We start from the raw sequence: 15,992 nt of genomic DNA on the forward strand, positions 1-15,992 counted from the left end.
AAACCAGATTAAACAAAACCCTGTTGCGAGAATTCATGATTAACTGTAGTCTTTGCAGGATTTATTGGTTATGAACTAAGTGCCTGCCTTTATTTTTTGCCCTAGTAACTAAGGCAGATGTGAACTTCAAGTCCAGCGAAACCATTTTTTGGCTCTTGCCTCTGTTTACATGATTCAGGAGTTTGCAGTAGTTCCACAACAAATATAGCTTTGAACAGAAATAGCCATTCAAGTGCTATGCTTCTGGCAGTGCAGGAGAGATTAAGAGGGTCTAATAAAAAAGCATGTTAATAGTTTTCAGTTGGCTGCTTTTTTTTTTTTTTTTAAATAAACCAATACCTGTAACGTATTTTGAAAAATCAGAAGTGGTATTTCTGCAGCAAGTGACATGGACAGCATGTCATACTTGGTTGTCATTAAACTGTGTTAAACAAGGACCATGCTGATCAGTTCTACTTTAAAAAAAGCCTTATCTTGAACTGTATTGATTTTTGAGATTTTATTTGGTTGCATAAAGGTGTTTCTGAGGATTTTTCCTGATGCGTCCTCTTTGAGAAGAGCTTATGCATTTTAGATGCAAGATAAGAAAGATGCAGTACAGAAGGGTGATTGCTAATGGAAATTAAGGCTGTGTATTAGCAGGGCTGTATTTGAGGTGCTAAGAAAAGATTTCTGAATAGATTAAGGAGGATCTTTCTGTAGATATTTGACACTGTAGAATCAGAGGGTGTAACTGTTGCCTGCATGTTTTTATTTTGAACGAGACTTCGTTCTGTATCATGTTTGATTTGGTAGTTCTTTCATTTGCATGCAACCCCAAGATTGATTAATTATTTTCCTCTTTCCTTATCTCTGTTTTTCATGAACAGTTTCTGGCTAGAAACAAGATGCAGATTTTTTTTCAAGGGGCGGAGGGTGAATTGCCAGAACAGTCCCTGGAGATGCTAATTATCAGTTATCAGTCTTTAAATCAGTACTAAGTATTTCTGTGAAAGACTGCAGTTCATATAGGTGTCATGAACTTAAAATAGGATTTAGAGCTGTTGGATGGTGGGTTAAGAGGTCCTGAAATCAATGCTCACATGGACCTACCCCAGCCAGCTGCAGAGCAGACCCTGAGGTGTTGTGCCATGACCCACAGTGTATGCCCAGAAGCTGTAGGCACACAGGAACTGTACTTATCTTGTGAAATCTCTGAGCTGAGAGACGTTGGGATTTGGGGATAGTTACTTGGGGTCAGAGGGACCTTATGGCTGGATGTGTCTGTACAGGGGGTGCTGCTGGATCTGCTGGTAGCATGGCAGGGCTATCTGCTGGGCTGCTGGGGTTTGCTTTCTCTAGGAGCCTTGGTTTGCAGTTACCACATCAGGGATCTTGTAGGTCACATTGGATGACCTAGGGAAGGGAATTGAAGGCCATATCTTCTGGAGTTGTTAGCAGATGGGTAATTCCTCCAGTGAACCACTGCCATTTTGCTTGGTCTCGATGAGCAAGTTTGTAAACATCCCTAGTCCTTTTTTACATGGACAGCTGGAGCTTATCCCACCTTGCTGGCTGTGCTGTGGGTACCCAGGGCAGCAAGGCTGGTACCTCTGTCTTGAAATTGCAAATTGCAGTTGTGGTATAAATATCCAAATGGTTGGTGAAGTGACTTGTTGCTGAGCAGAGGCTTCCCCCTCTGCCCTAGTTGTTCAGCCTGCAGAGTAAAACAATCCTCTTTGCTCCAGTAACTTCCACAAATAGCCAAAAATGTAGAACAACTATGAGCAATGCTTGAGGATTCTAAAACTGGAGTTTGTTTAGAATGCATGGATGCTGAGGAATTGGGTTCTGCAGTTTGGATGGTTGCTTTATTAGAAAAGTTGCTAAAGAAACTCTGTCATCTGCTCAGGTCCTGTAATGAAGAGTTGGTGCTGGGGCTGGAGGCTGAGGTGGCAGTTGGCATGATGTCTGTCCAAGAGTATTTTAGATATTTAGATTTTTAGAGATTTTAGGTAGTATGTTAGAGATGTTGCAGGGATGTGTTAGGGGTTATCTGTGCCCTTGCTCGTTGTATTCACTGTGCCAGGCAAGTCCTGCACACTGGTGACACCAACCTGTCACAGACAGTGCACTGGCTTCACTTTGTGGTTTGGATTCTGACTGTTTTGGGTTCTTCATTGTTTAAAGCAGATCTTCCATAAACACTTTCCCTTTTGCTTCTTAAGATCCTGTGTGCTCAGCATACCAGAGTGAGGACATCATCTGGGTGGGATGAGACTTCAGCTGCCTCCTGGTCCTGGGGAAGCTGGAGTGTAAGGCTCTAAGAGTCACTGAGTAGAAAACCTCTGCTGAGCAGAAGGGGTTAGGCTGGAAGTTGCTGGGTCACCCTAAGCCTCGAGGAGTGTGGTGGCTTTTTGGTGGAGAGGGAATCTGAGCACGTGAATGACTGGTACAAGCTATGAATGTAACACGGTCGAGCCTTGTTTTCTACAAGGCTGCCTCTGTGAATAAACTTGTTATCCAGCTATGTATGTGATAGATAATTTCCAAAGCAAGGTATGATGGAAAGGTGACGTGGAGTCAGATCTGGGCACTAGGTAGCTGGAAAGTATCAAGAAGTGTGGGGACCATACGTCATCTTCCCTCTCGGCGACGGTGTTATCTTCCCTGTTTACCCAGATAAAAGAAGGTAAATTCTATATTACAAAATCAAGAACTACAGAGGTTGTTGGTGGAGTGTTATCTCCTCCCTTTTTCTTTTATCATCTCTTGGGTTGTTTTAGTTATCTGTCTTTTTTGTTTTGCAAATGTGTGTAGAGCTCTTTAGAGAGGGAAGTACCCATAGATGTGGTGTCTGAAAAATGGTTCAAAAAGCCTTTGACAAGGTCAGGCTTTCAACTGAAAGACAAATCTGCCTCATGGCTTTTTTTTTTTTCTAATAATATCTTCTCTAAGTTTGTGGTGGCTTTGAAAGTTTGAGGAAAAGCCACCAATATTGGGTAATGCAATTGTCTAAATTTTAAATTCCTTTAACCCTCCATGGAACATTTTTGGGGAGCTTGAGGTATTTGTGTGTGTAGGTGTCTTCTGCTTGCTTCTTTCCTGCCTGAGGGACTCAGCCTGTTTGAGCAGAGGTGGAACTAGGGAACCAGTGTGTACATTGTCACCTCCAGTACACGTTAGAGATGCATGTCTAGCTCTTGTGAGGTGCCCCTCCAGTGGTTCTTAGGAGGAGGTTCAACTAGGTGAGGCTTGACTAAGGAGCGATGTCCCAGAAAACAAATTTGTCTTGCACCCCCCCCACCCCCCTTGCCCTTTGTCTTTTTGGTGATAAAGATCGTGAGAAAACTGTGCTGTTAGACAGCCCTTATCCACTCCTCTGATGGCATTAATGGCCTGATCCACACCCCTTTTAATTAATGAATGGGAGAAGTGCTTTCAGTGCCAACCTGCGCCTTCCGTTTCTCCCAGACCTGCGGCAGGTTGTCCATCCACGGGACGGTGAGGGTGGTGCAGCTGCCTGGGCACGGGTCTGAGAACACTCTCAGCCCCTGGCAGTGCTGGGCTCTGTCTTTGCTGCCTGCAGACCCACACCTTGCTCCGGGCTGTCTCCATCAAGGGTTTGGGCAGTACTCCCATGCAGGTGAGGCAAGATGCGGCGAGATCCTGACTCCACGCTTCTGGGCTGTCCTTTTGTGGTATCTGAAGACCTTTTACACAGCTTCCTGAGCGGCCCTTCTCTCCTCCTGGGTAGGTGCTGGATTGCACAGGTCTGCAGTGCTGGCAGGCACCGGGCACTGCTGCCCATGTTGCTGCTCCACGGGGATTGGAGTTGCCAGGTCCTTATCTGGAGCCACCCCTAGAGACACGGCCGGCAGGGACACCACTTGACTTTCACCCCAGGGTGCTCAGGAAAAGCCCTTGGACACGAAGTGGGGGGGAAAGATGGAGGCTGTTAGAGTTCAGATGTTCATGCCCTGCTCCTTTGACAGCTTCTGTCTGTAAGTGACGCTTCCCCAGAGCGACGGCACCGTGAGCAGGTTGTGTGATTGATTTGTTGTGATGCAGATTGTGTTGGGGGAGTTAAAAATACTGTACTTGGGAGCTGGCCACTGTATCCTGCAGGGACACAGGAGTGCTGGCTGACCAGCTGAGATAATGGCTTTCAGATGGGGAAGACTTATAAAACAATCTATGTTTAAAAAAACCCTAAATATCTATATGTATATATACACACATCTTTCAGCTTCTTCTGGAAGTTCATGTGAAATACACATTTGGGCTAATGGAGGTTCAGTTTAGGCATAAAAAGACTTTGTAGTGATTATTATATAGAAGTCTTTGAGAATACTCTTGATTTGCAATTATTCACCTCCCTTTTAACAGGAATGGTAGTAAAGGATTGTAAAATGTGACCTTTGCAGCTTCTAGATTGAACCTCTTTAGTTTTACCTTGTTCCTTAATCTGGTGGTGATCAAGCTTGCCAAGCTATACTGCAAGCTGTGTCCCCAAGTAAATGGGCATTCAAGCAGATCAACTTATGGCATTTTATTAAGTCAACACTCATGCAAAAGCCACCTCCAGAGCTTAATAATTATTTACTGAGTGCTCCTGGGTCATGAGAGAGGTTTTCATTAAATTCAGAAAGCATTATGTTCAGCAGCTTGTGAAGGTGTGTTTTAAAGACAGGAAGAAAAATGGAAAACTACTAAATGGTGTACAGCTACTTAAAAGAATTCTTAGCTGAGGATTAAACGAAGTGTTTGTTTGTGTGGCTGGTTTTTGTTGATGTTGATTTTTTTTTTTTTAAGTAGAAATGTATCCACTGAAATAATTTGATTTGTAATTGAACCCTTAGCTCCTGTAGCAGATCTGCATGGTGGATGTTTTGAGGGTTTGTTCCTCCTTCTCTCTGCTGACCAGGTGCTCATTGTCCATTTGGGAAGATGGATGGATGCCTGTTGAGCTGAGGTTGGTCTGTGGGTGCAGCCTGTGGAGTAGGATGGTGCTGCAGGACAGCAGCTCTGAGCTGGTGTGGGTCATGATGGGAAAGCACTGGAGGGACAGAAGAATGTTCACCTTGAGGATGGAGCAGATGGAACAGCAGGCAGCATGTCTCTTGAAACATGGAACCTTCAGACATGGAAACCTTTGGTGTAGAGGCCTGAAACATAGTCCTTGCTTTATTACAGAGACTGACAAGGGTCTCCACACTGTTTATGTGATTGTTCTGTCCTTGGCAAGGAAGGACATTGGAGGGTGCCAACTGTTTGGGTTTTTAAACATTGCTACTTAGCTGGCTGGCACTGCTGAATGAGTGGAGCATCGCTGGGACCCACAATCAATTATTAAATTTTAGGAATAAAGTACAAAGTGCCTCAGGGAAAATGCCCTACTAGTTCTCCTGTACTTAGAATCCCTTGCTTTAGCTGAAGGAGGGGCAGAAGAGTTTGTCTAAGGGGCTGCTTTGTTTGTGGGTGTTTTGGTTTGGGGGCTTGGGTTTTTTTAGGGGGTGATCTGGTTCCCTCTTGCCTTTTCTTTTTTTTTCTTTTGGTGTCATTCTGTTTTCTGTCACCCCTCTCTGTGGCAAACAGGGATAGATGGCAGGTTAGATGCTCCCAGAAGCGTTGTTCCTTCAGCCACATATATAGTACTGGCCATAAGAGTTAAATGAGGTTTTACTGCTTGTTAGAGAGACTGTAAACAGAATCTGGACAAATAAACTTCAGTTTTGAGGAAACTCTGGTGGACATTGATCAGGAGAGGTGTTGGAAAGGGAGCTGTGTGGTGGTCTCTTCTGGGAATATCTTGGAGGTCACGCCAAGTATTTGAGTTGTAATGTTGGCAACCTCTCATCTGCTTGCTTTAAAGGCAGGGGTAGTTTTATGCTAATGTCAGATACTTAAATGTGAATACCTTTGTTTCTTCTATAAATAATTATGAATGGGATAAGGGTAAGATGTGAAACACAAGCATTTAAATCCCGTGTTATTTCTTACCTCTGACCTATGAGATCTGGTGCAGCTCAGTGGATTTTTGGAGGTGCTAAATCTGCTTTTCTTGGCTGATTTCTCTGTGGACTAACCCATTAACAAACAGTTGGCATGAGCAGAGGAGAGCAGTGGCCTCCCTTTTGTGTGCCACCTCTCTGCTTAGAGCAGGGTAGTCAATCCTGCCCAGAGCAAGAGGTTTTGAAAGTTGGTTTTTGTTTTAAAAACAAACAAACAAAACCCACCAAATTTATTTGATTCTTGTTCATCTCTGAGGAAGCTTTGAGTTTGAGGAGTTGGTCTGTGTTTTTATTACTGTCGTTTGTCTAAGAAACCTTACATTGGAGGCATCTTCTTTCTTTAATCTCTAAAACAGTAATTAAAAAGCAAATTTGAGTTAAGTAATTTTTTTCCAGTTCAAAATCTCCAGAGAAGTTCCTTAGCAAATACATAGCTAATGCAAAACAGTGTTTGTAAGCCAGACAACTCCTAGAAGCAATCCATGTGAACCAGAGAAGGTGTTTGATCAAGTTTTAAGAATCTGTAAACAAAACTGACCAACAAAAGCCTAGTTTGTCTCTTTGCCCAAGGAGACAGAGATAACATAATCAGTACACATCTGGGAAGGTAGATTAGACTCTCCAAGGTATGGTCTCTGTAATCTCTTGAGTTGATGGCAGCAAAATCAAAGTTGATTTTAATCTGATCTGTTGCCTTTTATTATGCAACAGCCATCTGCGTTATGACTTCTGTATGCAGTAAGGAACATTTCTCAGGCATCTGTGCAAAGGATATGCAATTTAAACTTATTTAATAAAACGTTATCACTTTGTGATTAATTGGATTGGCACGTGACACTCATAACTAATAACTCTCAGTCTGTATTACACTATGCTTATTAGACTGCTGATGGATAACCGGTTTAATCATGTCAATTAAAAGGATGAGTCGGTTTAATTCTTTGCAATTAAATGGTATCCATGAACTGTGTTTGCAGGAAGTCTCCAAGTCACATCGTGTATCAGTTGTGTGTGTGGGCTCTGTTACCCACTTTACATAATCCGGGGGTGAATCAGTTCATGTATGAGAGTCCTGAAGCCACGTGTCCAGGTGCTGGGTGGTACTGTGGTGAATGGCATCATGCTCCATCGTGGGAGGGGATCTGCTCGTGTGGCAGCAGGTGAAGGTCAGGAAGCATTAAAACTACAAATTCTCAAAACTCACTTGATGAAGCCTTTGACTTAGCAAGTTTTCAATAGCTTTTTTTGGTTGGAAAACTGAGTTTGGCCAAACCTTCTCCTGTTGGCTCCCTGGAGGGGGTGTGGTGATGAAACCCAAACCGTCGTTGGTTCCATCCCAGAGCTAGGTGTGATGTGTCCTGGTCGAGAGGAAGAGCAGGTGTGGTGAGGAAGGGGAGCTGGGTGGGAGGATGGCCTGTGCTGCACACAGGGGCAGGCTCAGGGGGTGAGATACCAAAGTTCCAACAGGTTTCCACATTTGATCAGTGCCACTTGTGAGAAGCGGCTTCAGCGTCTGGTGTGATGAGAGCACAGGAAGAGCTCCACAGCCCCGGGGGGATACATAACGGAAGGTCTTCCTGGCAGGAGCTGCCTTGTGTTTGTCCAGCTCCCTTCACAGTGCTGTGACAGGAGCATCTGGCCAGGCAGGTGTCGTGCAGTGGCTTTTATCCCAGATAGGAGCATTATTGGAACTCGGACGCGTTGATGGCAGTAGCTGCGGTCTGGCAGCACCTCTGCCACTTGTGCAGCTCTCTGCTGCCTAGCACTGTGATGTTCATGAAGGGAGGGCAATGAGCTGTGGCTCTTGTAGCTGTGTTGGTTTCTGGCTTCTCCTTTGAAATAAGGATGAACAGGACATTCAGTAATCACTCAAGCTTTTTCTTCCCCCTCCTCTGGCCACCAAAATCTGGTGTTCTGAATGTGAATAAGATCAGGCTCTTCTTCCCCATCACTGGTGTCTGCTCTTCTGTTGATGCTTGTTTAAAGAGCACATTGCTTGACCTTGCACTACCTACCTAATTACATCTAAGCCATTTTTTTTTTTTCCCCCCAGTAAATTGTTAAAATATTGAGCAAGATTGCAAAGGGAATAAAATCTGGAAGAGTCTCAGCCCTTTGGGGAAGAATGTGGCACAACAACATTTCCTGGGACTATTGTTTCTTAAAGAAATGATACTTGAAGCTTTTGGTGATAATTTTTAGTCAACAGTAGAGGCCCTGAATCACCTGCAGGAAGCTGTAAGGGCAGTTGTTGAGTTCTTCCTGTGAGTAGGTGCAGTGATGGTGTGAGTGAGGTGAGGCTCCTGGCATGGGTTATTTGAAATACCATGAAAGTGATTTCTTCTTCCTTCTCCCTCATATTCCCAAAATGTTAGTAAGTAGTAGGGTCCCTCTGAGATGGTTTCCAGCACGCTTGGCTTTTGTAGGCAGAGAAGCAGTTTAAAATGAAAGAAGGTGGGAGGAACTGCCAGTGTACCAATTTTGCAGCATTAGGTATCTATAAAAAATGCCAATAGCATACAAGTGAGAATCTTGCTTACAGGGTATAAAACGAGCTTTTCCTCAACAGGAGGAGAATAGATCCATCCTTAAAAACGGCATTTGAGTGCCTTTTTTTACTCATCTATTTACAGTGCTCTCAGTAATATTACTGGTGGGCAGGAAGAAAATATTAGCATTTCAGTAAGACAAGCATACAATGAATAAACAAATATACATCTATTGAAAGTGCAGGCTCAAACATTACTTCCTAGTAGCAGCACATGATCCAAAAACATTGGGAATCCACTGATCTATAACTATCCTGGTCATGGAAATAAAGCACGTCCTTGCTTTGGAAGTGTGTGAGTGGTTCTGATGTGCAGCCAGGAAACAGGCTGCTGGGTTTAGCTGGGAGAATGCTTTGCCCTTAATTGCAAGGGTGGTATTTTTTACAAGTATCACAGTCAATGACTTGTCCTGAGCAGCTAATTAGTGCGATTATTCCACAGCTGCATTAGTTTCACCACAAAGGTTTTCTCTTGTTTTATCAAAAGGATCAGTGTCTCTGTGAATGTTTCAACCTGACAGGTCTTAAATAGCAAGATGGTCCCTCCCTCCTTCCCTCCCTGCCCCCAAATGTGTGCTCTGGAAAAGCAGAGTTTGATCTCTTGGGGGAGTAAGTGTGGGTTCTCCCTTTTCATGTCTGCTCTGAACCTTTCTCAACACCAGTCCTAAACAAAGCTGGAAAACTTCCAGCAGTGCTGGCTCCAGTTGCCCAAGCACAGGTAGCTTTTGGTACCTGCAGCCTCCAGGAGAGACCTGGAAGGGATGCTGGCTCCTTGGCAAACTGTCCTGGCAGCATCCTGCAGGTAACACCTCAGCAGTTGAGCCAGAGGTGGGATTTCCACAGCCCTGCATCACTATGGCCTAAAGAACTCTTTCCTTCCATGGACTGATGGCCATCAGCTGCAGCAGCCAGGATCAGAAACCAAACAGCCTGAACTACATGCACTGTAGCTCTTTCTATCATGGAGTCATGGTTTTTTTTACCTCCTTCCAACCTCATTCTCTCAGAGGATATGCAACTAGGTATTTGCATACCATAATTGTTCTGCTTTATGCTGTGGAAATGTAAATGAATTTTAGTTCTGAGGGCTAACAAAATGATGGGTTGCTTCAGAAGGTGTCCCTGCAATTGATAGTGGAGTCCCATGGTGTGTCTGTGCTGTTTGGTGGGAAGCTCTGTTTGCAGCTCTGTTGGCCAGTGGCTTAGCAGTGGCTCTGAGGAGGTGAAGCCTTGCAGTGTGCTAGCTGGGGCCAGCCTGCTAGGCTTTGTAAAGTGTGACTGAGATAAAGCTGTTGTTATTTATTCTGCCTGTATTTGCATGTCACTGCACTCAGGAGGCCTGAAGTGGGAGCTGGGTTGAGGTGGTTTTTGGGTCTGGTTTCTAGCTATGAAGAATGTCACTACTAGCTAATCCAACCTGAGGAAGCATCTTGCAGAAAACAGCTGAACGTTATGTTGTGGTTTAATGGAAGAGGTAGATGAATTTTATCGATTTATTTATTTTTGAGCTGTATCATTAGATCTGCAGTATAATCTGTGCCTGTCATTACATTGGGTACAGCCCTTCATTACTTTTTATAACAAGCAATACGAGTGCCTGCTGCTATCTATAAAAGCATTGCTTGTTCTCATGGATGGTCGCTGTAAAAACTGACACAGCAGAGAGCTCTTGGCAGCTGGATATTGGTTTTTGGGGACAGTCAGCTGCAGTCCAGTGAAGGCAGCCTAAGGTGGTGCTGAGCACCTGCAGGAGGTGTGCTCCCAGCTGCCCCTCGCGTGGCGCGTCCTCGCCCCTCCCGCCCCGCGTTCCCCTGGAGTTCTGTGAGCTGGAGCCACGATCCCACTCGTGGAAGCTGAGCTGTCTCTCTCTGGTCTTCCTTCCCACAGCAATTCCGAGCATCCTGGCGCTTCCAAGCCTCCCTTAAGCTCCTCCAGCATGACCTCACGAATCCTGCTACGCCAGCAGCTCATGCGTGAGCAGATGCAGGAGCAGGAGCGTCGGGAGCAGCAGCAGAAGCAGCAAGCAGCCCAGTTCATGCAGCAGCGTGTGCCCGTCAGCCAGACACCTGCCATCAACGTCAGCGTCCCCACCAGCCTGCCCCCTGCCACCCAGGTGCCCATGGAGGTCCTCAAGGTAGGTCACTCTCTCTGCCTTCCTGTTGAGGAGCCCTCCTCACCTCAACGTCCTTTATTGAGTAGGAACGTGGTTGTAGGGGTTTGGTAAGGGAGATTTACAAATAACTGAGCTCTGGCTCGATTTGCAGCTTGCTTTGGTGCCGTGGTAGTGAAGAATGGAAAATCTTTTTAGGGAAGTTTGTGTGACTCATTTAAACTTTGAGATCTTAAGGAGGGAGGTTTTGTTACAAAACGAACGTTTCCATCATTTTTCCCTTTGGAAAACACTTCTCCATCTTTCTAATACTTCATGCTTTCAAAAAGGAGACATTATTAGTACTCAAACCAATATTTTGGTTTTTAAAAGAAAACAATGTAATCTTTTTGTAAAATGGAGTCAAAACTCATTACAAAAGAGCTCCTCAGAAAGCCTTAATCTGGAATATGGGTGAATTTCCAGCCTCTTGCAACAAGTCTTTGTAATCCTTTTTTGCTTAAATGACTTGTTCGCCATTAGTAGCTTTGGATTCCTTGTCCTACTGGAAACTGTAGGAGCTTGTTAGTATCTCTCTGTCAAAGGGGATGTAGCTTGCTAATTACTTGGGAAAAACGTGAAGAGCTGTAAGAAAAGAGATCGTTTGATGCACTGGGTAAGTCAGAGCAGAGTAACGCAACATGAAACGTGTGAGTAAAAGAATGCAAAAGGTTTTGGAGAAATCCGCTGACCTATTTATTGAAAACAAAGTTTTCAGTAGTTCTGATGTGTTATCTATTTGTTCTGTGTTATCGCTGAGTCTTTTTATTGCAGTTTAGTAACCATGTTCAGTTTGTAAGTGTATTCTGAGAGATGTGTTAACTGAGCTCCGTTACAACCCGCTTGTAGTTTGCTCACTGTTGTTACATATCAATGTTACGTATTCAAAGATTTGGTTATTTAAAATAGGCTTGCAGGCTCGGGGTTTTGGGGCAGTCTGTGACGAGTTTGTGGAGGAAATGGAGGGTGCTTTTATTTATTGAATCTGCATTATGGAATTGTCGTGATTGTGCCAAAACTAGTGCTTAATTGGGACACTAGAATACTCAAGTATGGTCTACAGTCTAGGAGCAAAAAGGTAACACTTGAAATTTGAATTCTATATATATATACACACACACATATTTCCATTAAAACTTAATAGGATACACTTAGGGTGCATGTAGTAAAGAGTCTGAAGTTGACTGGAAGGAGCTGTTTTGTCTAACTTCTTAGGCACAATGTTCGTGTAACAATTTGTTAAACTTGTTTCCAGATTATAACACTGAATTTATTCAGATCCAGCAGATGAGTAGGTGCTATGAAATAGGTTTCTGTTTGTGTTGTACTTAGAGAAGTGTATGTTAAATTTTTACATCCTTTCAGCCTAAGAGATTATGACCAGGATTTTAGAGGTTTTTTAGAAACGTCTCTGAAACGTTGTGTTTATTTTCTAATGCTGTGTTATTGTTAAGGAAGGAGTGTAACCTCTTGAAGAAGTCTTGGCTGTTGTCTATATTGTTCTTTTTACAATTGCCTCATTATGAGAGAGGAGGGAGGGGGGCTGCCCTTTATTGCTGAGGGATAAACCACTGAAGGCGCTGCAGCCGAAAGCTGGTGCTCACTTATTAATGGGGTTACTGGGAACTGGCTTGTCAGTGTTTGCATGCAAATCTGTAACCTGCTAGAGCATTGCTCAGCAGCTTCATGTGGAGGCTTTGAACCTGAGTCCTCAACCTTTGGGCTTGCAGAAGTATCTGTCTCTTGTTTTCCTCCTGATAGAGGAGGGTCTCCTGGAAGGAGAGAGGACACCTCCCCTGCACTCATCTTTGGCCCAAATGACAGCGTGTGTGATGCACAGAAACAAATTGAGAGAACATATCCTTAACTGGCTTGGAAATTAAAAGTAGTAACTGAGAACAACTACCTTTTGGTGACAGAGAGTTGTGCACTGAAGGTGATGGGTGTGGAAGCGTGAGCTACCTGCTGGAGCAAAATGATGCCTGTCTTCTCATCACCTGCACTTACATAAGTAACAGCCAAAATTACCAAAACCAAGTCCTCTTGGTCTCTGCCCATGAGAGAAAAGAACCTGCTTTGTGTGGTTTTGCTGCTTGTGTTTCAGGTGACAGAAAGCAGCTAAAGATTCATCTTTTTATCCTTGCTGATAAAAGTGAACCAGTTAGGTACAAAAAAAAAGTGAGTACAAAAAACCATGCTTGAAATCACAATCTTGCTGAAATTTTACTGCTGATCACTCAGTATGATTTGGCTGAAAGGTCCACATGTATATATAATTTTTTGAATAAGTTCTTTGGCTCAAAAGCTGAGACTAGCAATAAATCAGGATCCTCCTGGTGCTGATACGCTGACAGGCAGCCCTGGGTACAAGTGACATCATTTCCCTGCAGCTGCTTTTTACACTTCAGTTGTTTTTTAGCTGTAGACAAATTTTCCGTATGAGCTGTACAGAAGTTTTAATTAGATAAATAGGGAACTAAGATGGTAACTTTATTATCCAGATGGTCTGGAGTTAGTGACCTTAAAGAATGAGATAGACAAAAAGGGGATTTTTGCACTTTCAGAAATGTTAATCTGCAAAGCAACTTTTTTTTTGAAGGAGGTTTTTTGCGTATTCCTTCACAAACAAGTAAGACCAAGTGTAGTAACTCTTTTTTTTTGGTTTGTTCTGGAATTTAGGTTCTAAAAACCCCACTCCAAGCCTGTTGAATTTGTTGACGTTTTGTGTTTTTAATTGCATTGTGTGACTTGCCCTTTCTACCACATCTCACAGTGTGAGGAGAATAATACTTGCATGTCTGAGGGTGCTAGTTTGGAGTGACTAGTTTAAAAGGAACCCAAAGGTGTTTGTGAGTTTGGATTTCTATATTCTTTATCAAGATGTTCCTTTAGAAACGATAGAGAAAGAAAGAGAAATACGTACGAATCTGTCACACTGCACAGGAATCCCCAAATTACATAATGTGATATGCTCGAGGCCATATGAATAAATAAGATTTCATTTTCTTGAGTAATGACTTCTTATTGCATCACTGCTCTGCTAAGTCATGTAGCTTGGCAAGGTAGGAAGTGACCTGTTGGAATTACAATTTTGTTTTGCTTTGTGCAGCCTAATTAAGAAATGGACTAGGAGTAGGTCCAGCACATTTGAAACAGTATCTCTCTGAATGTAATAGCAACAGGAGGATTTGTTTGGGCTTTCAGTTATCCTCCTGCAGAGCTGTTGGTAGCTTCACAGGCATACAGACTGGTTTATCCTTAAGCACCTTCTCATCCATCTCCTGTTGGTAGCTGAGGACCACCGCTACAGAGGGAGGTCACGAGAGCTTCTTTGCTTCTGCTGCTGTTCATCTTCTTGCTCTGCCTTGGAAATAGGAGCACATAACTTAAAATGTTGATTATTGGAGGAGTTCCAGGCCCTGTCAATGTTGGATCAGGATCAGCTCCTGATGTACAAAGTAAGGCTATATTTTTATTTACAAGTTTATTTACGACTTCTTTGCCAGTGTTTGTCTTAAGATGCCTTCAGTGGATTGTTTTATGAAGTGGCTTCTTCCATACAGGTGTATTTTAGCTTTGTATATTTAATTGGTATTAAGAAGCTGTTTGTTTTGTTGTTGATTGCAGTTATCCTCTTATCTGGTAGGAGTCCTTGTGTCTTGGAGCAGAAGTACTGCTGCAGATCTCAACTTAAGTAATTCCAGAGCTGACCTCTGGCAACTGGTTACTGCATTTTTTGTAAGCAGGGCTAGCCCAGGACTTGAGGAGATTGTGCATCAGGTCCCTGCTGGTAGTCACTGAGGCCTGATGATAAGTTGTTCCTTATGCTCCTCAGTCAGAACAGTACTGCTCTTAATCACATACCTTGTGGAGTTAAATTTGTTAAAGGTGGAGAAATCCTTGGCTATTACAAACCAGGAGAATACACTCTTGGTTTATAGTGAAGCTGGTCTGGTAATCAGCTTCCCCATAGCTGTCTTGGACTTCATCTGTTACTGTCTTCCTGCTTGATATCACAGAACTAGCTTTCTTCTGGTAGTCCTAGCACCTGTCTGTTGACAGTTATTCAGGGAGCATCTCCTGTTGATGTGATAGAGTTGCTGGGTTCTGCTTTTCATGTCTCTCATGTCCCGTCTCATCCCTTCCCAGCCTTTTTTCCAACCAAGCAACTTGCAAGACTTGTAAAAAGTGAGTGGCTGCCTACTGGGTTCTGCTTTGCATGTCTCTCATGTCCCCTCTCATCCCTTCCCAACCTTTTTTCCTACCAAACAACTTGCAGGACTTAAGTAAGTGGCTGCCTGCCTGCCAAGCTGGTGGCCTCAGTAGGGCATCTCCTGGCCTTTCTGACAGGCATTGGTACCCCAGCCTTGTCTATAGGATGTATTCTGTGTCAGTCCAGGCAGCTGATTTTAGTTTTTTTTTTGTAGTGATTTTTTTTTTTTCTTATTCAGCAGGCAGAAATGCTGACTTGTACAACCAGGGGTTTACATAATGGAAATGCCCTCTGGCATCTTCAGCAAAGCTGCACTGGAGCAGTGTGGGGATGGGGCTCACCACCCTTTACATTCTTTTAAGAGATGGAGAAGGAAAAGAGTTTTCCTTCAGCTAAAAGATCCAGGAGAAAAAACAAAGAAACAAAACCAAACAAGGAGTCAGTCTAAGGACTGGAAAGTACCAGCCATCATGTCTTGTTCAGCCAGCATGCCTTGTGCTCCCAAGCAAGGCTTTTAAGGTACTCTGCTTGGTTTTCAGGTTAGTCTTTGAGAACTTCTGGTGATAGAAGTAGTCAGACCCGAGATCTCTCTTCTATGTATTTTTGATAAGTATGCTTGTCTCAAATAGTCTTATTTACAGAATTTGCACTGGTCCAGAAAGTAAACTTATTGCCCAGAGAAGTGGGCAGGAGAGTAGTGAGGACTCTCCTGTTTATTCATTGAGAGACATTGCAAAAATGGAGCTGTTGCCATGCTGTGCAGTTGGTGTTGTTTTGCCTGACTTCTGGAGAAAATTTACTCTTCAGAACAAGCATAACACAGTCCCCTAAGGACTTTGGACTTGTCTGGCCAAAACACAATGTGACACTGTAGAAACTGCGACTGGTGTGAGCAGGTTTATGTCCTCCACAGGAGGAGAAGCATTGAAGCATCCTCAGGAACTGGGAAACGAAGCTCAGGGCCAACATCAGCCCACAGACTTGCAGATCAGTTCCACTGAAAACACGACTAGTTCTTGCAGAATTGGGAACATGACTGGTGGGCAGCTGACACCCAGCACTCTGCCTGTTTCACCAAGCAGAGGGAAG

The 15,992-nt window shown here is 43.7% G+C and overlaps 1 protein-coding gene across 1 annotated transcript in view; it reads left to right on the forward strand.

Annotated features, from left to right (window-relative positions):
* The first annotated feature begins 3,927 nt into the window (after positions 1–3,927).
* MITF (microphthalmia-associated transcription factor) overlaps positions 3,928–15,992 on the forward strand; it is a 51,186-nt gene continuing 39,121 nt past the window's right edge. The window contains exons 1-3 of the mRNA XM_008944276.1: positions 3,928–3,979; positions 10,062–10,068; positions 10,429–10,675. Of these exons, the coding sequence (XP_008942524.1) occupies positions 3,928–3,979; positions 10,062–10,068; positions 10,429–10,675 (306 nt within the window). The remainder of the gene's footprint in view (positions 3,980–10,061; positions 10,069–10,428; positions 10,676–15,992) is intronic.

The sequence above is a fragment of the Merops nubicus genome, unplaced genomic scaffold (genome assembly GCF_000691845.1).
Source record: "Merops nubicus isolate BGI_N331 unplaced genomic scaffold, ASM69184v1 scaffold8047, whole genome shotgun sequence".
Taxonomy (NCBI): domain Eukaryota; kingdom Metazoa; phylum Chordata; class Aves; order Coraciiformes; family Meropidae; genus Merops; species Merops nubicus.